Raw genomic sequence first — 27,921 nt, forward strand, 5'->3', positions numbered from 1 at the left:
TCATTTCACTGTAGTACCTTCATCATGAAATGGCTTTATAGTAGAATGCACCACTCACCCCATTATGGGGAAATCAGGTCCCCCCCCCCCAAGATACCAGCATCTCCCCACCCCCACAACAGCATCAGAATCGAGGTCCCATTTCCCTCCATCAGTCAAAAAGCCTTCTTCCGTTTTTTTTGTTTTGGACGAGTGTGCTTTTTTTCCCCCTCCTGCAGTTGTCTTGGGTTGGCTCAGAAGGCAGGGTCAGAAGTGGTGAAGACTGAAAACATTTGGCAAAGCGCCTGAGGGGCGGGGGAGGAAAGATAGGACCGGGACGCATGCCAGGGGAGACCTCAGCTGTCAGGCGTCAGCTGGGTCTCAATGTCCACCCGGCATATGGGGCATTTCCTGCTGGTGGCCAGCCATTGGTCCACGCACGCCTGATGGAAGAGGTGCATGCATGGTAACCTCCTGGTGAAAAAAAAGAAAGACAGAGGAAGTGTCAGCGGATTGGTGCTTTCCGTATCACAAGCAGTGATTTTTTTTTTTCTCCGGAGGAGTACTTGACACTATGACTTCAACAGAGCCAGCATAAGATAAAATAAGGGACCAAGTAACATGACTGAAAAGGTAAAACAGGTCTCTGGTTGAGCTGTGGTGTCGTAGTTTAAATACATCGCTGACTCATGCGTGTCTAATGCTATCCATCCTGTGGTCAGTCGCTACACGTCTCAGGATGATCTCAATAAAGGCTCACTGTTTTCAACTGCCAACTAATACAAATGTTTGAAATGGCCTTAAACATCTGTGTAGACATGCTGAAAGTATTCCTTCTTGAAAAGAAAAATAATCTCCCCAAAGCTTCATTTAAACTGTAGTATTATGGTAGCTTACAGAGGGAACCGCCAAAAACAAAAAAGCTGGGAACAGCATATTCTGTCATATTTTGGTGCAGTCTCTGTATTCCTTTGTGCTTTGCATTAGTTTAAAAGGAAGTGAAAAGGCTTCAGAACAGGCCCACTCAGAGTGGTAAGTCACAAACATGAGAAGCTGTACCGCCAAGACTGGCAGTTTCTTAAATGAAAATATATCACTCACATTTACCATCTGGCCAGTCATAAAGAAGGTACTGATCTTCAAGGCAAAGTGAATTTATCAAAGATGGATGCCGAACGCTATTTGGTGGATGTAGCACAAAATACATACTTCAGACAGAGCAGCAACTGAGGGATTCGAGAGGACAAAAAAAAAAGATTTAAGAAAAGGCTCAAGTGAGTTCCTTTCCCATTTTCCTCACTCCTCAGTGCTTTGCGCAGAGGACAGCCCCTCCCCCCGCATCGCACGCAAGGCCATCCGAGACGGCCACATGCCGGGCTCGCAGACAGCTGGGAGAGGCGGGGCGGGGAAACCTGATCATCATGGCGGGACAGTTGGTCGGTTGGGGCTCCTTTGTCATGTTAACCTCAGTGTCGTGTTCCACCGCCATGTCAGCGGCACCGCGCGCCCAAGCACAGTGACTCACCCGGAGTGGCCTCACTTTGCAAGTGACACGCTTTAGGCTAAGGGGTGAAAAAATCAGCTACACCTAGCTTACATACTTCAAATTGTGTCTGCCTCAGATTTGACCATAACTGTGTGTGGTTTATTATCCCAAGAGTTTTGTTTTGCCAGACAGAGTGCGTTCTACGAATGTTAATACATAGTATGCTAGTATGTATCCTGTTAACATATGGTTTGTGGTTTTTCGGCAAAAGAGTGAATGACTCTCCTTCCGACCCTAGGCTGGCTAATTCATATACGATAGTCGCAACTGAATTTTCCCTCCACACCAGAATAGCACAGCTCATACAGTGCTGAGGTAAGTCTGAGGGCTTGCAAGGCTATTCAATGCATCCATGTCCCAAGCTGGACCATTGCCCAGAAGAACAGAAACAGTGTATGGTGGCAGCAGGAATGCTGTAGAAGAGACCATGGACTACAATGGAATGCAAATGTTTCCAAACCCTGTGAAGATGTCCTGCTGCTATGTATGGCAAACTATAATATATAAACTATAAACATACAAATGTTAGTATCACAAATGCTGTTTTTTTTTCCCAGCCATCTAGATTTACATTTGAGGGCAACTTACCTGACATCCTCTCCATCCTCCAGCATGGACAAACAGATTGTGCATTTCTCATCCATGTCTGACTCTTCCTCATCCATGGCTATTTTCAGCTCCTGTGGCCTCCTCTGTGAACACAAAGCAGTGTAGAAGTACTGCGTGAAGATCCTTTCAGAGCGCGAGAAGTATCAGCACACAGATTTCATAATGAGACCCTTTACTCAAAGCATATGGTTATAGACAAACTGTAATTTTGCTGTCAAACCATTTCATTTCAGAAGGAAACATAAATTTACTGGTATTTTAACAAATCTAAAGGTGGGGACCTGCACTCACAAAGAAACTGAAACTGCAATAAATCCAGTGTGTTTAAGAAAATGGACCTTCTTAGGTGTTTTGTCCATTAATATATATGTTTGAACAGTGTAATAAATGTATATAAATAAATTCCTCAGTTCTCTATATTGATTCCACAAAAGAGGAGTGCATACACGTGCTTGTTTGTTTTTATGCATTGCACTAACATAAAGCATTTGATAAGCTAGTTTTTAATTATGAGAGCTCACATTTCTGTTTTAACACTGTGTATACAAGAGGGAGGTGTTCAGCAGTTGTTAGACTCTTGGAGGGTGATGTCACTCCCTGTAATTCTCACATCAGAGGTGAAAAAGTTGGCCCAATTTCCAGAAAGCCGTCTCATTTGTGTGTAAGACGTAGCACACACCACCCACCAGGTTAATATTCATTAAGGATGCTGTGAGCATGACAGGTACCACCCCAACCCCACTCAGCTTATTAAGACTGCTAGGATGCTATATAGATATGATATCCCCAAATACACATTTTAAATCAGTGAATACAGCATTTAACCTGTATAAGCGGTGGGATTTGTGAAGGCCAGAGGATGCATCCTCGAAGTGCTATATTCTGGTGCTCTTACCTCAGGAGCAGGCTATCTAATGTCTAGGTCACCAGCACACACTGTCACATTTATGCATAATAAGGGTCTTCTGTGGGTTATGTAAATGAACTTGCCTGACTTGATTAAAATGAAAGAGGGCAGCAATGTGCTTGAGCTCGACTCTGGGCACATTCTGTGCAGAACATCAAGAGAAACACAATCTATGACAATCCCTGCCTCTCTCTCTCTCTCTTACACACACGCACACACATAGACACACACATACATAGACACACACACACACACACACATAGACACACACATACATAGACACACACACACTATATATATATAATGTGTGTGTCTATGTATGTATGCATGTATATGGTTATCATTTCATTAAAAAGTTCCCAGTTCCCCTCTTGCTGATCACATTTCTTGCAACATGATATTGTGAGGGCTTGATCACTGTTTTTAATGGAAGTGAGGAGAGACCGCGTTATTTCCCCCCTCATTCTGAGAACGTGGATGCGAAGGCGCTCTTTGATCAGGGCCGATTCGCACTCGTCGTCTCTCAGTAACCTTTTTGATTAGCCAACCTCGAGAAAGGAGAACACACATCGCCTTTGTGATCTCTTCAAAGTCACACAGCTCCTGAGGCTGCCCGGTTTCATCGCTTGCTTTCAAGATTCGTACCCAGACATCGCTCTACGGACCGCTCTCTGACAGGCTTTCATAGGATCGGAAAATGGCAATTTGATGTAATTGAGATTCCCCGTGGACATTGAGAGATTTATGCTGACGACGTGAGCTCCTATGATGAAAGGAGATTTTCATGTCGCCTGCACCCGAGGCCAGTGGACGTGAGGCCACTTTGCAAAATGAACGTGCCTCCCCTTGAGGAAGTGCAGTTTTGACATTGGTGTTGGGGCTTAAGTATTCGTTGTTACACAGTAGTCATCAATACTCGAGATGGAATAACCGTGTCTTAAGTCATCTGCCTTCAGGTGAGGAGGCTTTCCCCACTCAAATTTAATTTCAATTTTGAGGTCTTATCGAGGATACTGTTTTGTTACTGACAGGGGAACTGCAAATTTAAACTGAGGTGCGCAATGGCACAAAACCGCAGAGACGGTTGAAAAAACCATACGAATCAGGACGGTTATAGAACAGTTCCTTTTCGTCCAGAGGCAGCAGCTATGAATCACCATGGCTCCTTTTCTGTGAGCGACGCACGCCGCTGGACCGCTGCCATCCAGACGTGTAGGTTTGAGTATTTTTGACACCCTAATCATACACTGTGCCGAGACCGCAAATTGCATTGTGTTTAAAAGCCAGGAGTGGGTGTTGTGCTATACCACGCAATAATAATGATGACACGCCGTGACATCAGGAGAACAGGGCTGCATTGAAGGCACTGCAGCTATTTTGAGACCTCGCCCTCCTCTCTCCGTGAGGACAGGCGCTTATTTATAAATACCTGCGGGCGCACAGGACCGTGAATGATTGTAATGGCTGAGCGCAGGAAACGGCTCGCTTTTGGAGAAACCGGTGCACGGTCACACCTAGCGTAACGCAATAACAGTGAGGTTAACCTCAGCGGTCTGGGGGGGTCGGGGTGGGAGGGGGTTTGCCCTTACCTTCTTGTACTTGTGAGGGAACGTGAACCTCTCAATGGTAGTCTGGACAGCTCCTCGGTTCACACTTCCTAGCCTGTCCTCCAGCTGCAGCAGCTCCTACGCTCCGCAGGCACATGGGAAGAGAAGACGGAGGAAGCCTTTATCACACCTGCAATCATCTGCAGACGCCTACTCTAGAGCACAGCTGACCTGCGCTGCAAGTCTGAAGTGCTGGCGAATAATGCAGTTACATTATTTAGAGATTTGCTTAGACCTACGTATCTCTTTTTCCATATTATCCATATACACACCTGGATAGTTATTTAGGTGATTCTGACATAGTCCTTTGCATTAGAAGTTCCCAGTCCAGGATATGAAGCAGTAAACCTTATGATTACAAGTCCAGTGTTCTAGCTGCTCTGTCATGCTGTAATTAACAGCACTGCTGCAGTGACCATAATGGGGTTGATCAAACCAGAGGAAATGCTGCAGCCTGCCAGCCACTTCTTTACATAAATCTGTCACCACATGTCACTCTGAACCCTGTGACTAGATAATGATTAAAGTGCTGCCTTCAACCCATTCAAAGGTGGTGTGCACGTCATCAACAGTTTCAGTCTAGGCCATTTTATTGCTGTCAATTTGGTGGCAATAGCTCTGAAATGAAAGTCCAGTCTGCATGTACATTTGTTTAGACAGGGAGAAGGGATTTCTTTCATTACAGATTAGTCTGAGCCCCTCAGCATCCACACCTACACTCCGTCTCAAGTTGCCTCTGCTACATGACAGACACACTGCATTTCTGAGCTTCCAAAAATGCCATGCCTTCCCAGGCTCATTTGTGCTGAAGGCTTGGAAATGTTTGATAAAAACAGCTCGTCACACATGAGAATCCAGCCACTGATGCTTTCAGTTGCTGTTGCCTGGTGAGTTTCTGATGGGAACGCATGACAAATGAAGCTTATCAAGAAACCCTGTTTTAATTAACTAAAAGCCAGAGAAGAGAAAATACAGGTAAACACTTCTGGGTGGGGAATAAGAAGACCAAAGACAATGGCACTCAGTTACCCATAATGCTTTGCTGAGCGTTAGTCACAGCATGGCGGAAGATCCAAGAGGATGAGCACGGTTGAAAAGAGAGGAGATGTTAACCATACCTCGTAGCTCTCCCGCACTGCAGATGCGTGGCGTGAAGGGTTTAAGCCTTGCAGAGCCAGCAGGTGTAACTGAGGATATGGGTAGTTTCTGATCTCATGAACAACCTGTGAAAGACAAGCACAAGAAGACGTGTTTAGGTAACCATCTTAAGTAACCATCTTCCTGCCATTTCAAAATTCTACATAAATATGTACATCTTCATGTCTTTTTTGAATATACTCAGCATGAAACTTTCATTTCCAACTGTGACTGTACTGTGTACTATGTACAGTATATCTGTAAGTTTTGACAGAGGAGTTTCCCTTTTTGTTTAAACTAAATCCACTGTGCATTTAGGGATACATTATGAGACTAGGTAATTGTATATTTGTTTACAAAAGGAAGGTCAAACCCAGTGCCTGCTTTTTATGTTTCGTAATTCAATACAACCTCACTCACATTGGAGGGAACACAATGCTACTTGAAAAGAATGTGTTCATGGCAACCTTTGTTCAGCCTTGACGTTAATGTACTGCCTCATTTAAAAATTCTGCATGTAAAGTCACTATTATTATGGTAGCAATGTTTGACATAATAGCTGTTTTTCACTTAACTGTGCTGAACCAAATTTGTCTTTGGATTTGTTTTTGAAGATCTTAATGTGGCATACTGCACACCAGTTATCTGCTTAATAGCTTAGAATTTTTTTTCAAGGACATCATTTAAATATGAAGTCAAGCAGCTAAAGGCCGAACCACAGGAAATGACTAGATGGAGATAACAAGAACAGCAACACAAAAGCAGAGGTGATGAGCTCACCACTTGTGCTGATGAGGTGTTCCTGGGAAAGTGGTGCATTCTGGGAGATGCCAGGTAATGCTGATAGTGCTGCGGGAGCTGCTGGACTTGATACTGATGGTGAGACAGGCCTGCATCCACACTGAGATCCCTGCAGAGGACACAGAGATCTCTCTTTAAGCCTGACTCCGCAGGAGAGCACAAACACAACATATACGGCCCTGTGGGAGAAGTACTGAGATAGAGGATTCACATAATATCTGCCCTAGTTCTGATCAAACCATGGCATGGTATTTGGGATTTTGCTGTGCACTTCGAGAAAACAGACAGTGCAGACATAATTTAAAATACACCAAGATCTTTTTTGCTTAAAATAAACCCGACACAAACATCAGATCTAAAGAGGTCTCTTAATACATTTTTTAATTCTTATTTTATGTTTGAAAGTTACATCCACATTTCTATGTTTAAGCAATGTAATGTAGTGGAAAGACTAGGGCTGATTTTAACAGCAGTCCATAATTATTAAGAGATGCCGAAATGGCCTATGCAATAAAGACAGAGTGCAGGGGTTTTCGACTGACCAATCAGTGCCTTCCGCCAGGTAGCGAGGCTGCTGTGTTATTGGCTGAGGGACATGCAGCGAAGGGGCGTAGTCATAGCCAGAGCGCAGCCGGTGAGGGTGGAGGGGGACTCGCTCTTGGGTGCGTCTGCACAGAAGGAGTATGTTAATATTTAGCAGTAGAAGGAGAGCATAAACATCCACAACAAATATTTTTAATACATGTCACATTCATAATAACATAATTTAGACATAATTTACACACTATCTACAGGTTTAAATATTAACTGATTTGTCACTTCCATGGCTGAATAGTTGACATTCTGTATGTCCTACTGCCTTACTCTATACTGTCTTGCTACTACTGTAATACCATCTTTAACTGGGTGCAGCATAAGATAATAAGTTTAATGATGTATGTCAGTGCAGTTCATTATGGAGGGGTATGGCACTGAACAGAAGTGGCTTTGACTGTTGTGTTGTTGTGCCAAACAGAATGTGGCACTGCTGCACCTCGAATGTGGAAGGATCCGTCTGTGCTGGGCCTCCAGGAGCTGCTGCTGGATGAGGTATTGCTGGTGTAAGGCCTGAGGTAGGAAAGGGGGGCCTGGGACGTCCTGGAACTGTGGGGCAGGCAGGGGCGCGAGGGGCTGATGGAGCTGAGTAGCGTGCTGGTGGGCAGGGGGCAGGTGGGCGGTCATGCCAGGCTGGGGCTGGCCCGGGTGGGGCAGGGGGAAGTCAGCTGACATCTGGGCCTGGGGGCCCAGGTGGAGGTGCCGGCAGGAGGTAGCATGACTGTGCTGATGCCTGTTGAAGTGGGCCCCTGGAAGAACAACAGTGGCATGTCAACAGAGTCTCACAGTGCTCGGTTGCTCAGAGGTGCTCAGAGCTGTACCAGAAGTATTCCTGCAGCCAATAAAATTGCTCCTCCTTGTCTTTTATAATGATCAATAAACAGCTACTCATTATGGGGTTTTACTGTTGATGCATTGCATGCGTACATGGGTTCTATTAATATAGGCAGCATGTCTGTGCTCATGTATGCATGGCATGATACATACACCATATTGATGCCCCTTGGTATGTATGTCCAGCGGACCGTGTGTCGACTGAAGTCAGCAGTATATCACAGTCAGACCCCGGTATCAGATTCTCACTTGTACAGGCAGCCGAAACCTCAGGAGCAGACACCATGTTATGTGTGCCTCTGTGTGTATTTAAAGCTAGTGGATGCTACTGGAGTGGATGTGCAGGAGCAGCTGACAGTAAACCTGCCGGCTCTGCTATGAGTGCAGCTTTCATTCTGTAGACTGACACTGCTGCGTGATATCAATATATGTGGTTCATGGAAAGTCTACATCAACAGTAAATGAGAAGTGATTACTGGTGTTTTGCGCTGAGGGAAGATTCTCATGTACGTTTATAAAAAAGGCAAAGCAATGCAAACGAAATATAAATCATAGCTTACTCTAGGAAGGTCTTACTTGTTGTTGGGTTGTTCTTACTACGTCGAGACATGGTAGTGTTTAAAGTACCAAGTAAAAGGATCAGATGTTTTTGACAACAGCAAGGGTGTACGTAATTTCCTCTCAGTCTTGCATTCAACAGAATTAGTGAATTTTCCTCCAAAGTGCTGTGATTCAACTAAAGACATTTGCATAGTGTGTTCCCCATGAGCACTGCACTCAAAGCCTTCGTGAGCCCTGTTTGGCTTCTCAGAGGCAATTCACAGTGAGATACGGCTCCCTTCTGCATTATAAACGCTGTCACTCTTTGATCAATAACTCCCATTAGCCGCTGATAGGTATTCCTGCTGTTTTAAGCAAGCATCATCTATTCGCAAAAACTAAGAAAAACAGCATCTGTACCTGCTGTTAGTTTAATTGTGAAACTAACAGCATTAGTGAAGCGGAAAGATGGCAGAGGATGAAGTGAGGTCTGGTCGGGGTGGGGGGGGTTAGGCGGGGGAGGGACTGCTGTGGGATCTTTGTTAGAAAATGTGAATCCTGAATTCTGCTTGACTCACACCGGTTTTGTTTCTGATACTCAATGGATTAGAGGTGTTCAATGGATCCTCCGAAAGCAATCGGTCTGACATCCTGCCAGGGTTGGTAAATCACAGGTTTTTAGCCTTGATAAGGGGTATGAAGAGAAACCACAGACTCTTGTGTGCTGTTGTGTTGTCTGACCTTGCCTGGACAGAAAGCTGTGTTTACTGTTTTCCTCCTCTGAAAGCCTACGCAGGACACGCAGCAGGAAACAGGAAATTAAGGGATTTGTTACATTCACATTACTGGAATTTATGTAGATTTGTTTAGTCTAATATGGCAAATGCCTACTGTGAAAGTGAAGCCTGAACATGCTTTGTGTATGGGTAAGGGCGTTTTTTCCCGGTGCATTCAATGTCAATGTCTGCAGTGGGGGATTTCACAAATGAAGAGGAAACATTGACTTGGCACATCTCTGGCACTGCAACCTCTAGCCCCACCCTGAGCGATCCACACCGACGATCACACCACAGTGTTGATATTTACTGCTTAAGGGATGGTCTCGCGCAGACACAAACACACACAGACACAGACGCGCACACAGCACACACTTGCACATACACACATACAAACACGAAGTCTACACACACACACACACACACACACACACACACAAATGCCTTGTGATTAAGGTCAGAGGCATTCAGTTACACACAATCAATTACACTCACTGATTTAATGAGGCTTTTCTCACATAAACCCCATAGATGGCTTCATATAGACTGTGCTGAATACAAATCCCTCATAAAGGAGAGTGAATGGCAAAGGATTTAAGTCTAGGTTGTTTAGCACTGCGGCTCTATTACATCTGGCATCTTATTCATTTTCCATTAAATTAGGCGAAGAAAAACAAATTGCCATTATTTAAGAGGCTGCCACACAAGGTTGAAACAAAGGTGAAGCTGGGGACAAAACATTCAATGAGTAAGATTTCAAAAATAAGACTTAGAAATACATGGTTAGTTTGAGGGGGGCCCCCCAGACACCTGTCTCCAGAATCTGTGGGCAATTGAAGGGTAAAGCTTCCTTTAATGTGCCTATTCAGCAGTACAGCACACGTCCCCAGTCAAACAATCAATATCTATTACTGCCAGGAGCCGAGGAGAAATGAGCAGTTGCTCCATCAGGACTCATTTTAGCTCTTCAGCTGTTTGTGCTCACAGCATCAAAAAACAGCCACAGAGAAGTGTGGGCCGCAGCACTGCGACACAAATCAGAAACGTTGGGGCTGCACAGAAGCTTAAAAGCACAGAAATAAATGTGATTGTCCCTGTTCAGGCGTATTATGGGGATTCTGAAACTGGATACATAAACATGCATGCTCTGACTTTGGCATACACACAACAATAAAGCTCTTTTTCTTCCATCTGACATGTCATGTAATTGATATGGCCTGGTCATAATTTGGGTGAAGCAACTTCATTCATGGGAACAGTGGTAATTTTTGACACTGCGACCCTCAGATTTGCTGCCCTGGCTACATCCACACATTGCCTCTACAAGGTTGTATCGCATAAAATTGCCTCTACGCGTGTTGTCAAAAAGAACACTAGCATAAACAAAAAAAACCTCTGCCAATGCCCTTGAGTGCTCTCCTGTACTGCCCCCCTCAGAGCCTCTGTTTACATAAAGGCGTCCCAGGCTGTTTTCTGTCTCCGTGAACCATTTTTGTGCCCCAGGTCTGTTTTCAGACAAAGTCAACCAAGCCAGAGCTTTTGGCATGATTTTTACAACTGAGGGAATACAAAAAATGACACAACATGCCCAGATCTGTAGTGGAGTCAGCAACTCTTTGGATTCTCCGAGACACAACTTGACACAGTGATAGACTCAATTTTGAATATAAGCAAATGGCAAACCAAGATGAGTTGAGTGGCTTGTTCTTGTCTGTTTGTGTGTAAAATACAGAAGCTGTAGTTCAGATACAATAGAATGAAAGAAAACCTTTTATGTAAAGCTGCATACTACACTTGGGACTATTCACAGCTGCATGTAGCATCATCGACAGATTTATTGTTCGAATGTAGCTGCATTTACCCATTTAACTGATGGTGATAACTGTGATTTGATTTGTTTATTAGGACAGTCATTCTTGAGCGCTACTGATTTTCTACTGATTCTAGCACAGAAACCACTATTGTATTATTGGATTGACATACTATTATACAACCGAGACACATGCAGTATTTCATTGAAACTATACTGAAAATAAACTCAAGCATTCATATTGTTTCACAACCATACAAGAGGTACTTAAAATGTGAAATGAATTTGTATCGCAGATGTACTCAATTTATTTGTGTGGGCACAACCTGAATGAAGTCAAACTTTATGTACTGAATGATTTAAATTTGCTTGTACTGTAAAAAATAGCTGATGTCTTACTTCTCAGATGATCATTTTATTTATTAAAGGTCATTCTCAATCCAAGCATGGTCACTGTTTGTTAACACAGCTTCAACCACTGTATTTCATGCTGGCTCAAGAGCTGCTAACTGCTGATCATTGGAGACAAGTGAAGGAAATTACATTGCCAATATGATGTAATGCACTGTCGCTTATTGTGTGAGTTTATGAGGTCTACTGGACTTGTTCCAAGGCATGTGGTATCACGGTTAGGACCTTTCATTCAGCATGAGCATTTTGAGCGATCGGTGCATGTCAATGCGGGGACCCTATTGCGTCCTGAGCAAATATATCAGAATGTGTTAGAGAACGAGCATGTCCACCACAAACAGAGAAAATGTCACCACACACAGTCTTTCAGGTGTCTCTGCGATGCAGTCAGCTTAAACGTCAACGGATATGGCGGGTTTTTCTCCTCTCTCCACTCTCCCTTTCATGCAGTGCCTGATAAGGATGTGACAGCTTGCCAATTATTTTGTCTTTTTCATGTGCGTCGGTGCCTAATTTAGTTGTATCGTCGCTAATCTGCTGTATCTCCTTTGTGGGAGTGTGCTGAAAGCTGTACACACTCCACAGCATTTTGAACTACATCAGACCCAACACGGAGTGCAGAAGACATTACAGGTATCAGAATGAGATTCATTGAAATGACCGTAGCCCCTGGCATTTCAGCAATTAATGACTATAGAATACGACAGATGACTATCAAATTCCACCACCTAAGGTTTAGAACACCTGTTTTTTTTATAAGGGTTCAATTAGCTTTTAGCAGTAGGCTAAACCCCTCTCAACACATCTATAGGGTATTTAGTGTTGACATTGAACCATAAGAGTGAGCGCAATGCTGCACCAGACTCACGCTGGCTGCGCTTTATGCCATCAGAGGTCATGGTGGTCCTGCAGCCTCCCTGTCAGCCACTGCTAAGCTGCTGATGATGCATTTGGCCCAGCCCTTTATTTATGACCGTGTTTTTCTGCTGTCACTCAAAGTGGATGCAGAGGATTAGAGGCCCCGCAGAGGCTTGCAGAGGATTGCCCATCCCCATTTGTGAAGCGGCAGATTTATACCGTCTGTTTTGCTCCATTCCAAAGACTCGTTCTGGGGTATAGTCATATGGCTTATTTTAGACTTATTTTATCAATGATTTACAACCCGTGGATGCGCTCTCAGAGAGGGCAACTTTGGAATAGGACGCAAAGCGAAGCTTACAAGTGAGACCATGATAATTGTGATCTTTGCTCAGTGTGTGGCATATTGTTACACAACTGCTGCGATGTAAAAAAAAAAATACACAAGGAAATGATTTTGTGAAACCTAGGACCTAAACTGACCAAGATGGGGAGCACTTTGTGAAATTAACATTTTAAATTAGCCAAAAGCCTTAAGGGTGCATTTTCAGAGAAAGACATAACAGAAAATGATTGCAGTGGAAACAAATACATTACTCATACCATACAACCACAGCACAGAAAAGAAGTTAATGTTTTTTCATAAGATGAAAATATCAATTTTAAAAACGTGCATCATATTGCAATCTAATGGGGATGACATTCAGATCATGCCAGCAACGGCACAATACAGAGATTCTGGCCCCGAAGGAGGAAGACAGACCAGACAAGCAGACAGTGCAGCATGATAAAAATAGCTTTTTGAGAGAAAGAAATGCTGTGGCACATTCGTAGCTGGCTGGGTAATGATCAGGTTGCATTACATTTCTTTCTGTAAACAAACAAAAAAGGCTGCCATCCAGCACATTTGTTCTACAATGCAAACTAACTGTGTCACACGACTAACTAGCTGGATAAAAAAAACATTTCCTTCTAAGTGAGACAATTTCCTTCTAACATAAATATACTGTTTATCAAAACAGGCTTGATTATGTCTGCATTCGATTGTAATTTTGAAAATTAGGGGATCCCAATGTTATTTTTCTGAATTTACCTAATGTGCTTTACAGCTATAATTCTCTATATTCCATGGACAGGGTTGTGTATCCAGACAGAATGTATGGAAATATGTGCCTTTGTGTGTTTGCAACCATTATAGAACCTGGTAACACCTGACAGTAACAGCATTTCAATTAGGTTTGTGAAAGAAATAATGGCTGGTTTATTCAAATAAAAATGAAAATGAATGAATCACCACCATTCTGGGACAAAAATGACAGATGAATATTCTGAGCCCTAAACGCTCATCTTCATATCACAGCCCAACAGTGAAAAAAGTAGAAACCCACAGAAACACAGGCCACGAGAGCAGGTTACAGCCTCAATGGATGCAGCTCACCACTCCATATAAAATGAGACATTGCCTTTAAATAATGCCATACACGCAGCATAGCTAAAGGTCTCAGTTCCATAGCTGCCAAGGTCAAAGTTTGGTTGCAGGATATTTTTTGCCCGACTGTGTTATCAATGGAATATCTGAGTACCATTCAGGGAGAAAAGGCCATTTCAATAATTTGTGGTAGTCATATGCAAAATGCTTCTTCCAGACAAAATAACACAAACTAGAAAATACTGTAAGCATTCCCTAAAAAGGAGCCATTTTCTTTTTTTGCGAGGATCAGAAGTTGTTGCTATACCTTCTGCTCAGGAATTGATGAAAGCACTTTCAAAGCATGTTGCAAAACGTTGAACGTCATGGATATGGCAACGTGAACGTTTGGTGTTCAGCTTGGCTGACAGGGTGCGTGGACCGAACGCAGCTGGCAATGTGCAGAAAGGTGTCATCAGCCCACTTATGCCCCTGTGGAACGTATGTCTCACAGCAGCCCAAACAGCATGACATACTGTACACTCACTAGTCCTGAGGTAAATATCAACTGCAACGTTTTGCAAGTCGGCCGCAAGACTGATAAAGAGGTGTAGCAGGAATACAGTAAGAAGGTCCCCCTGCCCACACTGCTCTCTGGAATCTCATTGGCTCCACTTCATGCTCCACAGAAACTGGGCTTCCTCCACTCCTACAAACCTCCTGTTCAACCCTGCCCAAATGTTCCAGAGGGCAGTGACTGAATGAGCAGCACGTCATGGCTGAAACGTATACCCATCCCAACGGCACATTACCTCACAGTATCTAGTCTCAGGTAACTGAACGTGCATTTCATTGGGAGGCAAATGAATTCCACGTTCAACTTGAACTATTTGAAACAACAAAAAAAGTCTGACTGATTCCAAAAATCTTTGTGCCTGGCACATAATTTTAGCAGCATATTTATTAAATATTTGTGGTGTCCCAATTAGTGGTTACAAATGAAGGAGAAAAGAATATATTCACATTTAGTTGTTTAGCTCTTAGTCAGAGCAAAGTTAAAAAAAAAAAAACAATTTTTACTTGTTATCCATTTGTACAGCTGGATATTTAACCTCCACACCACAATACCTTAATCATGTATTTATGTGACTGAAATTGTTCATTACAAGAACAAGACATGCATAGTTTAAATATTGCCCTAGCAAAATTAAAGATAAATTGATAAATTGATTGAAATGAGTGAAAAATTGCCTTTACGTATTTTAACAAATCTTTTCTTTGCAAATTATCTCATCAGGTAAATATGTGCTATACCATGCTTTTGCATGAAAAAAAATCTATTCTAAATGTCATAAATCACTCTTTGCATTGTAAGTAGCAAAATGGCATTGCACTATGAGGTGTATATAAACTTCTTTAATTCCTAGGGTTTAAACATGTAAGTCAGTGCACTACATCAAACTTCTCATGTACAATTTCAAACATTTCAATGTCTAGGCCCTCTTAATTTAATTCAAGTCATTACATTCGCATATTAGATGGCAGTCAGTATCAGTGAAGCAGAAAATTAAATGAGGGGGCTACAATTTGGCGTTAGACCATAATAAAATGCACCACCGCCCTGTACAAGGCGGGAATGTGTTAATAATGAATAAATCAGATGCAAATGTAATACAACTCTCTCCTTGATAAGAGATACACTCTAAATATTTAATGAGCCCACATTCTTACCTCTTAACAGACTGCCTCAGTCATGCTGCATTATACATCCACAGCATATCAAAAACCAAGAGTCTCTTCCTTCTTCATCAGTTATAACTTGTGCCAGTGCCTCTACATCTGAATGTTCATACATTTGTGACACTGCATGGTATGGTAACAGAAGTGATAATAATGCAGAGTTTGTGGACAACTTGCTTTGCTGTAAATGCGCTGCCTACCACAACAGTAAATACCGATGCATTCCTCTGGCGAGCAACAAATATCTAGGGACTCTTTTCCCCCAGTTGGTTAGTGCCTGTCTCTTTCATAACACTCAAAACACACTTGAAGCTTGTGTTCTGTTGTGCCACTTTAATTTTCCAGAGCAAATGCCAGGGGACATCTGCGAAATCATTATTATTCAGTACTACCCCATCACCAACCACCCTTCACTAATTCAGTGAAAGTTTGACCTGTTTAACAAAGAATCGTAACTCGTACTGTAAAGAATTCATAACAGTACCGTCAATTAATTACATTTTGCTTGTGAATTCCCTGTGAATTAGAGGTAGCACTAAAGAAACAATGAACAGTGTGAGCAGTTTTTGTGAGGTATTCCCCTGTAACCTGGCCATCCATTGAAAACATGGAAAACGCAAATACAAAAGAAGAAGGTGTCCTGATAGACAAGCTCTGACATTCTAGACTGTGCTTCCTCTAATTAGCAAGTTGTGTGCAACCCTGACGGTATTCACAATACACATGGTGGCTGCATTTTCAGTACATTTTACCTTTCATATGGATCAGTGGCTTGATAGATAGCGACACAATTCAAATGTATTATGTGCAGAGAGAAACTAGGAGCCTACAACTGGAGTAGACATGACCTGCTGCTAAAGATCAACAGTAAAATATGGATTGCCCTTCATGTCTGTCTGTGAGAGTATACTAGGTAAACACTGTCACATACTACACCAGTTACTGGTGTGTGGACTTAAAACCCTATAAAGACATTATTATGACTAATATTCATTTTAATGACTAAGCACTGTCAAAAAGCAAAATGCCTGATTAAAAATATAATGATATCTTTTTACAATGTTTAGTACCAACTCATATCCATGGTCCAAGCAGATTATGAAAGCAACCCACAAATGTACCAATCATCATTCCTATTGTGTATTAAAACATATAGCAAATGATTATCAGTGTGCACAAGCTAATTTTGGTACGGAGAGCAAGTATTCTCATCCCACTACATCACATGGTGGGATCAAACATTCTTCACAAAAAAAAGCTTACAAAAATGTTGATAATTTTATAAACCATCTTCAACTCAGCCATACAATGACCACAGTTATTCAGTATTATCTATTGGCCAGAATTCTTGTTCATAGTACGCAATAGGCAGTTTTATGCCAAAAAGAAAATTTTGCAACAAACATGTTTCTGTGTCTTTTTTCAACCATCTTTCCTTCCAGTCAAACTCACACAATGGCCAGCATTAATAAAAAAAAATGGCTGGATAATTTGTCCCAGAGAGTTTGGATTTAATAGGAACCACATTGATGTTCCACACAATGTGCCCAGCATTTTGGGAAGGTTTCTTTTCTGTCTGTGTAATGAAATGATGCAGAGTGGTTACTCTGTAAAAGGCATCCAAGTGATTCATATAGGTTGCAAAGATCTCTGCAGGCAGGAATTCATATCATTTCATCTGTACTCAGTTCATGCAGTGTTAATGTTTTATGTACCTTATGCAGAAAGTAAGGTCTTGTAAAATGCACTAAAACAATTTTGCTTCAGTGTACCATGAAAATGATGTACTAAAATATAAAGCACCCACTTTAAGGCTTAAAGAAATGGGCAGCTCTGATATCTCAGGTTAATGAAAAGCATTGTCATTTCAAATGCATTTAATCAATGTTTTCCTTTTGAAAATGAATGATAGATAGCTGTAACAATGCATTTGTTCTAGACTGCGACCATGTAGCATATAATTACACAAGTTGTAATCTACTTGCATTTGCTGATTTATCCATATCTGTTAGACCAAATATTTGAATTGTGGAATTTAACAGAGATGTTCAGATATGACAGGATAAATATGTATGTATGCATATAAGGGAGTCGACTAAGGAAATTTGTGTGCTTGAGAGAGAGAGAGAGAGAGAGAGAGAGAGAGAGAGAGAGATAAGTTTAAATATTAATTTCTCCTGCCATATGTAAGACTGTAGTGTACATAACTGACCTGCAGCTCTGTACATTGCTAATTGTTGCATTATATCACATATATTTAATCAATTAAATCTTTACTCAATCACTGAAAATGGGATACTGTCATTTGAAGTAAGAGGAAAAAATAATGTATGTCAGTGTGATTGCTCAACTTGTCAACCTATCCTAAGTCAGGGGTATTTGGAGTACTATATGTGGCATATACTATATATACTACATACACTATATATGGCAAACAAACAGACACATTTTAAAGCTTACAACAGTCTTTCACAATCAGGCCAAAGCCCAACCAGTTTGCCTCAAGAAACCATATGCCGGTGAGAACATACTTCACGTTTAGCTTGCACAGCCCATCTACCATCCTTCACACTGACAGCATAACAAAGCTGAAAGAGGGTAAATGAAGGACATTTGTTTTAACTAAGGGTTTCATCATTGTCATTTGCAAGGACAACATGAGTGAAACACTTACATTATCACAGCGGTATTTTCACTCACCTGCTGCAAAAATGTGCTACAGCCATAGCCATCAGTCCAAATATTAGAATATTGCTTTCTTCAGCACAGTCTCCATTCCCTTCACAGCGTAATCATGGCCTCCCCTTTTACCAGACTGGAGGTAAAAGACTGAACTCAGGCAGGATTTCATTAGCTAACAGCATTCACCTGTGGAACAACAAGGCGAACGTGGTCGCCGGCACACCCCTGCAGCTCAGGGCTGGATTCTGAGCGTGCCTCCTCGTCTCCCTGACCTCGTGTCAGCGGCCCTCACCGCCGCTCAGATGCAACGTGCCCTGCCGGGAACACGGCATCTGTTTTGCCTCATAAAGCACACGCTGTGCACATTCTCTGCCCTCCCGCAGCACTCCACAGCGCATTCTCTATCATTCTCTATCTCTATCTAAGTTCTGTCTCCCACTGAACTACAGAACGGTTTCTCCTGCAATGGTTGTTGCAGTTTCCTGCAGACCTGGCCATACTGCACAATGCACACTGATGACTCTCCAGCTAACCCAACTACATTTACACACTCTGCCACACATTGTGCACAACACACATACAGACCTGACTGTGCGCGCAACTACACATTTAGTTTAACGCAACCCTGGAGAACTGACCATGACATAAACTCACTTAACATTTTGTACAGCATATTTCCGTACAGAACAACACAGTACATGCAATTACACACTTAGTACAAAACATGTACAGATTATGACAGTATGGTACACGCTAACACACATACTGCAATGCATACGCCTACAAAACTGGCTGTAATACAATTCCGTTTACCTTTGGGGAAATTAAATGGTGTAAATCAAATCCAGAAGCAATTCTCGGTAGAAACAAATCAATTTCCTGCCGCCAAGAATAAGTATTCAGGTATAATTGTGTAATTTGTAATTACCGCTACGTGAAATAGTTATCGGACAAGTATTATGTAATGCGCTTGCTACCCTTATTCAGTGCAGAGCATTTTTTTCAGCTCCCCTTGGTACCCAGACAATATTGATAGACAAAAGCAGACATACAGAACATGCTGAGTCTCTCGACCCAGTTTACCGGCTTCCTGTTCATGGGCGTCTGATGAACGAGCGACACCCTTGTGATGCAAGCCCTGTCTTTGCTGTACTCAAATCACACACTAACCGCTTTCTGTATGATGCCTCCGGCGTTCAGACCTGACATCTGAAGCAAGCCACATCAGTGACACAACATGTTTCAGAGACATTTAACAGTACCAGCAAATAGAAAATGTCGGCCTACTCAAGTACTGCATGCTTTTAAGATCCGAAGAACACCAACTGCTGGACTCGCATGCAAGAAAACTCCTTTGAAAAGCCCTAAACAACATTCTCATCCAGAGGCTCTGAGAAGACTCTCTTAGGTTAGGTCTTTTATAACAGCGGATCTAGCAGCTCCAGGATCTAATAATGCCAATGACTTATTACAGTGCTTGTTCATTATCTGCTGATAGCTCCATTAGGCATTGTTGTGCGCAGTCTGACTGTCAGGTGTTGAGGGGGAGGGCATAAGTTGGTTCCTGCCGTTTGTGGATAAGTTACTGGAATGCGTCACATACCTTCCCAGTGTGTTAAACCTCCCCTGACTGCAGCTATGAGGCCACAATTGCCTAGCACTGTCCCTGAAGTTATGATAGGGAACAGAGGTGGTGTGCAGCTGCGCTCTCCTGTCCTTCCCTCTCCCCTGGTTTTCGGGATCTGGCTTAGTGAGAAAGCCGAGTGTTGAACTGTAATAGGGCTATCGATTCAGCGTAACAATGTGGCATGTAATTGTATGATTGTGTGTCAAAAGGACTCCACTTGGAAAAAAAAAGGCATGACCTTGTTCTTATGAACTCAAAATGCATTGCATTGGTTTATGGTTCATATGATTCACCATACGAGGACCTGTCATCATTTATCAAGACACCTTTTATTCAAAGACTACATTGGTGGAGGAATATATAGCTCACCAAAGAAGCTGCTGCAGCAAGAGGAAAAATACTTTCATCAGAAACCGACGATTCAATTGATGTAGGTGCTGGTCTTTACTTTTATACTACAATGACAAATATGGTTGTACTGGTGATGTAACTTTAATATCAGGGGGAAATAACACACACACATATGTTTACTAATTTGGGGGAACCATTCAGACTGTCTTTATTTATTTACAGGGACAATGGACAATTACTTAACTGTTCCAGAAGTAGCTATTAGCTAAATTTCATCTGTAGTCTTTGGACAGGTGATACGAACAACAAGCAAGTTTTCAGCAGGGCACATGTACAGAAAGTACTACACAGAGGGACTCAAAGAACTTTGTGCTCTTGGACTCAAGAAAAACACTTTGTGCCAATAACTACAGTTATGGAGTTCCAAGGCTTTAATAAAATCAAGAGAAGCTACCACTACTCCTTATCCTCATTTTTGCAAGTAGGCATGTATAATATATAATGTCTTGACCAAAATGAATGTACTTTTGTGAGCTACGCAGTGTGCACTATTCTAGTCTATGGAGGTTAGCTGGTAACTGCTGTTGAATGCAGTTAAAGGTCAAAATCAACTCACCACAGACTACTCTGTATTTCTCCAATCTCAGAGCCACAAAAAAATTATCCAAGAAAATGTCTGTCAGTAAATTTAATTAGCCTGTATCTAGATATAATGGTATGATATCTTAGTTGAATTTTTTTCCTGGCACAGCATTACCAATTGAAGGAAATCTCACTTAAATGCAACACAAAGGAAATGCTGACAGTTGGTCAAATGGGCAAAACTATCAAAAGAGAATTTCCTTTCATTAATATGTTCAGACTGATTGTAATTATTGAACTAAGTATTTCAATTGAGATAAATATTAGGGTACAAAAGCTGAAAATCATAGGCCTTCACAAAATGAGAAGAGAGTCAACATGGTATTTCTGTTAGTTTCTGTATATAGATTCTGTGACAAAAGGCACCATGGAGGATAATGACTGAGACTAATTTGTGATGTCACACTAATAATGACACCAATTGAATTTTCAAAGGTTTATTGTTGGCTGAGGCTGAACTCAAGCTATGGAAAGTGAAAACGTTAAATATTCCCAGGTACTTCCGCTGAAAACAGCTGAGCTCAAGCTATGGAAAGTGAAAGCGTTAAGTATTTTCAGGTACTTCCAGGAAAAATAAAACCGAACAAAAACATGAAGGAGATTTGATTCATGAGAGATTCTGTATTTATGGTATAAGGGATTCAACATAAAGTGTGTACAAGCCAATTACCATGTTGCTGGTGTTAAGGGTAAACACTTCACATAAGTGAAATGTTCCTTCTTGGAATGCTGCTAAAATGGAAATCACAAAATCATCAGAAATGCTCTTCTCATTGTTTCAGATTTACACAGGAAGGCAGCATATGCTCAAAGAAAAAGTAACTGTGAGCTGTAATAGCAAGTCTGGACCAAGTTTTAAGACTACCTAACTTCTATGCAAAGATTATTTTATTGTAATCTAATGAGTATTGGATGAAGACATCTTACACAATATCCAGTCAGCACAGACAGATAGATGGACAATCTCTGCAAAATGACGAGGTGGGGTTCACCAAAGGCCCAGTATTCATTAAAGCTTCATGGAAACTGCTTATTTTTTTCCTTCACATTAAGAGAGAGATCTGATTGGTCTCTGATTTATTACTACCAAATAAAAGGCTTATTAATCTTTTCACTGAAACTAGTGACTATATCACATAATGTTTTTTCATTCATTGATCTAATATGGATTGCTACTGATGTCATTTTTACAACTAATGAAAAAGGACTATTGAATTCTTCATAGTCAAAAGGCCTTTAATGGATTTTTAAACCCTTCATATTCTGAAACATATTGCCCACAAAACTGGCTTTTTCTCAGCAAAAAGCTGCTAAACAACTGCTGGCACTAGCATGCACAGCAGGTTACCTTTCTATAATGAAATGAGGAACAGTACAGTCTGTTCCCTTGTATTGTTAATTTCATCCAATCATAGATGTACTTCCGGTGATTACGCTCTTAAAATATCACTGAGGTATGGTTGTTCATCTTTTTTTGTTCAGATGTAAAAAAAAATCAAGGAACTAAGACAGACCAACAGGAAGACAGTCCAATGACCAAAATGTCTCAGCCAATCAAGCAATTGCAATGAGCTTTTCTATTCAATGAATTTCTGCATCTGAAATTCCTAACGATGCTCAACAAGAAATGCAGGCCTTCAATCCAAAATTTAGCGCATCCATACTGAAATGGTTATTCAAATATGCAAAAGCTGTGATGGAAACTAGGATGAAAGATAATCAGTCTAGAAAGAATCAGACATGGTGACAAAACTATTTTGGTCTGCCTACCCGCTGACAAAACACAGACTGTCCTGTTGTCTTTGTACAGTAATCCATTATTATACCTTTACTTTGTCTAAAATCACTACTATCTTTATTCTTACTTAATAGGAGATATTGGCATTAGCATTTTTTTTTTGCAAACTTGCCAAAAAAAATCCATTGAGGAATTTTGCATTAACTGGTAGGCATTGTTTTACTGGGGTGGGGGTTGGGTGCTGAAATGCAGATCACATGCATTTCACACCTGTTATGCAAATAAGCATACTTGTTCTTCGTAATCTAAGAACAGACATACTGGATTTTACGAAGAGAAATGCTACATTATTCTCTGTAATCTCAGTTTGGTCGTTAATTAAAAATGCCGCAGATACAGTTGCAACAGATTTTTATGTACCAGTTTCTACATTTGCCCATTTGTGATTAATAACAAATTTCAAGCAGCTTGCAGCATTTCCAAATTTGATGTAGACAAAATACATACTAAATAGCCCACTCAATAGTAATTTCATGATCATGGCTTGCTATTTACTCCTATTGAGAAGAACTCACAGGCAATGACACAATGGACAATTGACAATTAAACACCAAAAGCTTGAAAAGATACCCAAAATAATTTCAAGCTTGACTGCTTGTTTGCACATAAATCATTGATGGGTTCTGAAATGAGGGGCTGTGATCATCAGTGCTACTTATGACAGTTTGAAAAAAGTCAAGCTGGCAGAACTTTTTATTTAATAGGCAGCATATGCATGATCAACAAAGGCTATAAAACCCTGTATATAATTGCACACATCCTCAACAGATGTTATACCTGACATGTTTTAGGTGTTCATTTTTGCTACAATTTTAGCTCATGTACACATTTAGGAAACAGTCTACAATAATGTATGTTTGCACAGTACTTATCCACAAATTGCCTTGATGAGCTCACTGTAAAATAAACAGCCAGCAAATGGTAGAATTAATTGTGCACAGGTAAGATTTCTTATAATGAAATCACAGAATGCTCCGTGCAGAAAAAGGCCAACACCTACAGTACAATAGACATGGACTTCAGGGATTATCAGAGGGGAATCTTTTCCCCATTTTCAAATGAACCAAGGGATCAAAATATTTGAATTGCCCTGCCTTTTGCCCTTGCCCTGAAAATAAGCACTGAACAAAGCCCGCCTTCACAGATTAAAACTTTAGTCCGTCGAAGCAAAATGTACACAATAAGCACTGAGGATGCTGCTTAATATAGGCCTTCCTACACCCTATTATTTAGAGTAAACACAGGCTTAATTTTGAAAATGTAAGTAGGAGGAAACCGCTACCCAAAACAACTAAAGTGAACAGTTCCTATACTGGCTTGGCTTTAACACAAATAACCTAGCCTATGCATCATGTTAAACATGTTCAGAGTTTCCTTTGTGTGATTTAAAGATTTAGGACACAATGTTATTTTGAAAGAAGTCCTGAGGTTAGTAACCATCGTACGTTTTCCTATAAACACTATTTGAACTACCCATTTGAACTACTGAAGGAACTTCAGGGTTCCAGACAATAGTGCATAGCCTACATGTAAAAGTTAGACAAATAGGCAAAGTCCACATTGCATCTGCATCAGTGTTCACATTGTGTCAAGTAGAGAGACTTTAAGGTGCAGTTCAGTCTTTTTCAGGACACTAAACAGAAAGTCACTTCATGATTATCAGCAATGGTCATGCAAGTGTGTTCATTGCAATTGTTCAATGCAATGAACATATAGATTGCACTCAAACAGTGCTTGGCATTATTTATTATAGACAAATCGTTACAAAACATACCCTTTAAAGCAACCATCTAGAATTAATCAAATTTGGACAAACCATGAATGTGTAACAAAACAATGAGACAGCTCAGAATAGGCTCACAATGGTCAAAGCGCAAGCAGCCGCTTGGCTAGCTAGCACCAACAAAGGAATGGTAAGATGACAATTGGGATTGACTAGGATGCAGTGAACAGATGCCTTCCCTAAATGCATCTCTCTTTGTTCAGATTTCCCAGTCAAACTGCATTTTTACCCCCAAACACAGATCTTTTTTTAATGCTAGTATTAAAAATCAGAGATAAGCCCTGCACCTTCAAGTGCCTCCAAACAATTACCACAGAGATGACTGCAGATACCAGCTCATTCAGGCCTCATGATGGAGAATGTGAGGAAATAGTCTATCTTTGTCACAGCGGGGGGGTAAGACAATAAATGGAAATCAGCAAGAAGCACACTGAAGGTTAGGAAAAAATACTATATTCTTTATTGAAAAATATTAGTATATGTGGAACTGTGTAATAATAATTCCATGCAAAAAAAGATCAAAGGCAAGGCCCACCATGCTCCGTATAGGGTTAACAGAACAAAAGCGGCATCCAATGAGCAGATGTGTATGCTACAGCACATTACAGTACAGCAGGGTACATCTTTTCTACAGAAAGATTACATTGGAATTTGCTATTCAATGTAAAACAAAAGAATAAAAACATGACCATGCATTAAATTCTAATACAAGAACAAAAGGTAGAGAACCACAACCAAAGAATAAAGACATTTTTGATTCTAAAAGAGAGGATTTCTATAGCAGTGCAGGAAATAAACATATCCCTGTGAAATGGATAGCATTTTGTATTTTGATAATAGGTGGAGAATTTGCATAGCAATGGATCACAAGGGAAAGAATTATGATTGGCAAATTATTGCGATGCCGTCTTGCCAATTACTTTAGCGAGCTAGCTGTGTAGTCTCATTCAATTTAAGGGGAACAAAGGGTTATACACCATGGACAGGATTATGACTGGCCGTTTAACCGTTAAGACAGGTGCAGTGTACCATTGCAGTGAAATATGAAGTGATCGTTTTCGTTACAAAACACGTACCTATTTTATTTTAAATAAATTTGGTTAGACTTTTTCCCCCAAAGTCAAAACGCGATGCAAATATTGCGGTCGCATCACACGTAATACAACTTAATGCAAATTAATGCAATGCTATTAATTAAACCATATATGCAAATTTAGACAAAGACGTCAAACAGACAAGTACTGGTACAATGCACCTTCAAGGGGGGAATGGAGACGAAGATCAGGTGTTCGATCAAGCACGGCTATAATCGAATCTAGGCAAAATGTATCCACTTTACAGGAATTTACAGCATAATGTACTATATTAAGACTGGATGGGAGGTACACAATGACATTTGTTTTAAATTCTAGTGCTACAATGGGTTATTAACTATACAGTAACTTGACAAAGACAAAAAAGGTTTTCTATAGGTGTTATTTTTTAGTCTGTTACACAGGAGGAACTGCATGAGTGAGTTCTCTTTTTTTAATGCCAATGTCGTCTTCTGATGGAAAGAGGAAATGAGGAAGAAGGGATTCACAATACAGCTAAATGCAGAGTACAGGCAGAGGCCACACCACACAGCAGCAGATGATCATTAGCTACACAATGGAGGGGAGGACAAAGATCTGATAAATGCAGAATGCAGAGCCAGCCTCGATACTATGAAACAGGAAAAAAGAACAGAAATAAAAGCACAATGAAATCATTGGTGCTACTGTACGTCTTTTTAAAAATGCACGTCATATTATTATTACATAAGCAATACAGATACTACATTAAAATGAAGGGTATTCTGCTAATTGATGTCAGCTACACTGATGACTTCAACAATAAAATGCATCTCCCTCGTTCTAATATCTGGGCTTTCCCCCCAAAACTAGCCATGCCACTGATTTTGGTGCAGGATCTTAGAACCTGCAAGGAGTTCTCTCTTGCGACATCACCAAGAAAAAATCGAATTTACTGATAAAGAATTCAGGGTTCAATATCTCTTTTTAGCTAGCTATCATTATGTAGCGAGACAGCTAGCGGCAGCCTCCTGCGAAATTTTAGCCCGCTAGCTCTATCCAATTGTGCTATTCTGAGCGTTTATAGACTAGCTAGGTAGCAAATTACTGCCAAGTTGAAAATTGTTCAAAGCGGTCCGAAATTGAAGATTCACATCACGCCATTACATTTAAATGAGTAAATAGGCCTATTGATTTGTTAGGTGATAACCTGGCTGGCTATACTCTCAACCCCGTAACGAATGACACGCTCAACGGCTATTAACTAGCAAGCTACCTGGTTCTACATGCATTTCAAAAACTAGTGAGCTAGTTTGCGAACGCTCGCTTGCTGTCGGTATCTAGCTACCCTTAAAGATAAACAACCCCCAGCATATCCGTTTCAAATCATCACAATGATTATATAAATATCATTTTGCTACAGCTACTTAATCTGCTACATCGTTAAAAGTGATAGACACCGTATCTTGAATATCCCGACTACAGTCGGCTAGCTTGCTAGGCAGTACACAATGCAAACTGATTCTTTTTTGCCTTAGTTAGCTAGCTGGCTAACAAGCTAGTTACTTTTATGGTTAGCTGATAAACAAGACAACAACATATCTCTACATATGTGTAATCGTGAGGGATAAATAAAAAATAAACAATACCTCTATTTCTTACTGAGCCAAAAACAGGAAGAACCAGATATCCAACATGCACTAAAACCATCCTGGGATCCTTTTGTTAGTGCTGCAGCCTGTGAGACAGATGGCCCATGGAAATGGTCCCTTCCAATCCCCTATACATTCACGTGTGAAGTAGAATCTGCAGCTGCCTCACAGACAAAGGGCAAACGAGCCAATCACAGGACACCCAGGCAAAAAAAAAAAACTGGCTTCCTGAAGCACACGGACAGCCAATCAGACAGCGAATCAGGTGGTGGGCCTTGTGTGCGCTACAAGGGGCTTTGTCGAAGAAGCCTCTATAATAAATCAAACTAGAGTGCATTTTATTAAGAAGGATATCATCGTGTGTGTGTTTCAGTATGTGTGTGTATGTTTTACCTTACTTCTCCACTCCGCTGCTCTGTGATAATTTAATGTAACACAAAGGTTACCAAACGTGACATAGGGTTAACACGTAAGGTACTTGAAAATGGCTTAAGGAGTAATAACACATTTAGCATTACGGATGTCTTTCTTAACGGGTTTTGAAATGAAATGCAGAATTGAGAAATTGGTACATCAACAGCACATATTAAAGCGCATGCGTTTATTAGCGTCTAACAGATGAGGCAATACCCAAATGATTGAGATGATCAGTTGTGACACACATAAAACATTTTACAGAGGTATGTAGAATAATAGAACGCACTGACGTCTGAACCCCATGTGAACAGAGAAGCTAATTTGATAAAGCTAAGAAAAAATGCTGTAACGCTGTACAAG

The 27,921-nt window shown here is 41.0% G+C and overlaps 1 protein-coding gene across 1 annotated transcript; it reads right to left on the reverse strand.

Moving 5' to 3' along the window:
- Positions 1-198: 198 nt before the first annotated feature.
- On the reverse strand, positions 199-27,285 carry rnf165b (ring finger protein 165b). The gene is made up of 8 exons (XM_036529441.1): positions 27,142-27,285; positions 7,620-7,929; positions 7,129-7,254; positions 6,566-6,695; positions 5,767-5,871; positions 4,631-4,726; positions 2,114-2,217; positions 199-453 (listed from the first exon to the last, which is right to left on the reverse strand). Exons 1-8 carry the CDS (start codon positions 27,200-27,202, stop codon positions 336-338), a joined length of 1,050 nt encoding a protein of 349 aa, XP_036385334.1. The 5' UTR covers positions 27,203-27,285; the 3' UTR covers positions 199-335.
- Positions 27,286-27,921: the final 636 nt, after the last annotated feature.

Source organism: Megalops cyprinoides, chromosome 5 (genome assembly GCF_013368585.1).
Source record: "Megalops cyprinoides isolate fMegCyp1 chromosome 5, fMegCyp1.pri, whole genome shotgun sequence".
Classification (NCBI taxonomy): Eukaryota; Metazoa; Chordata; class Actinopteri; order Elopiformes; family Megalopidae; genus Megalops; species Megalops cyprinoides.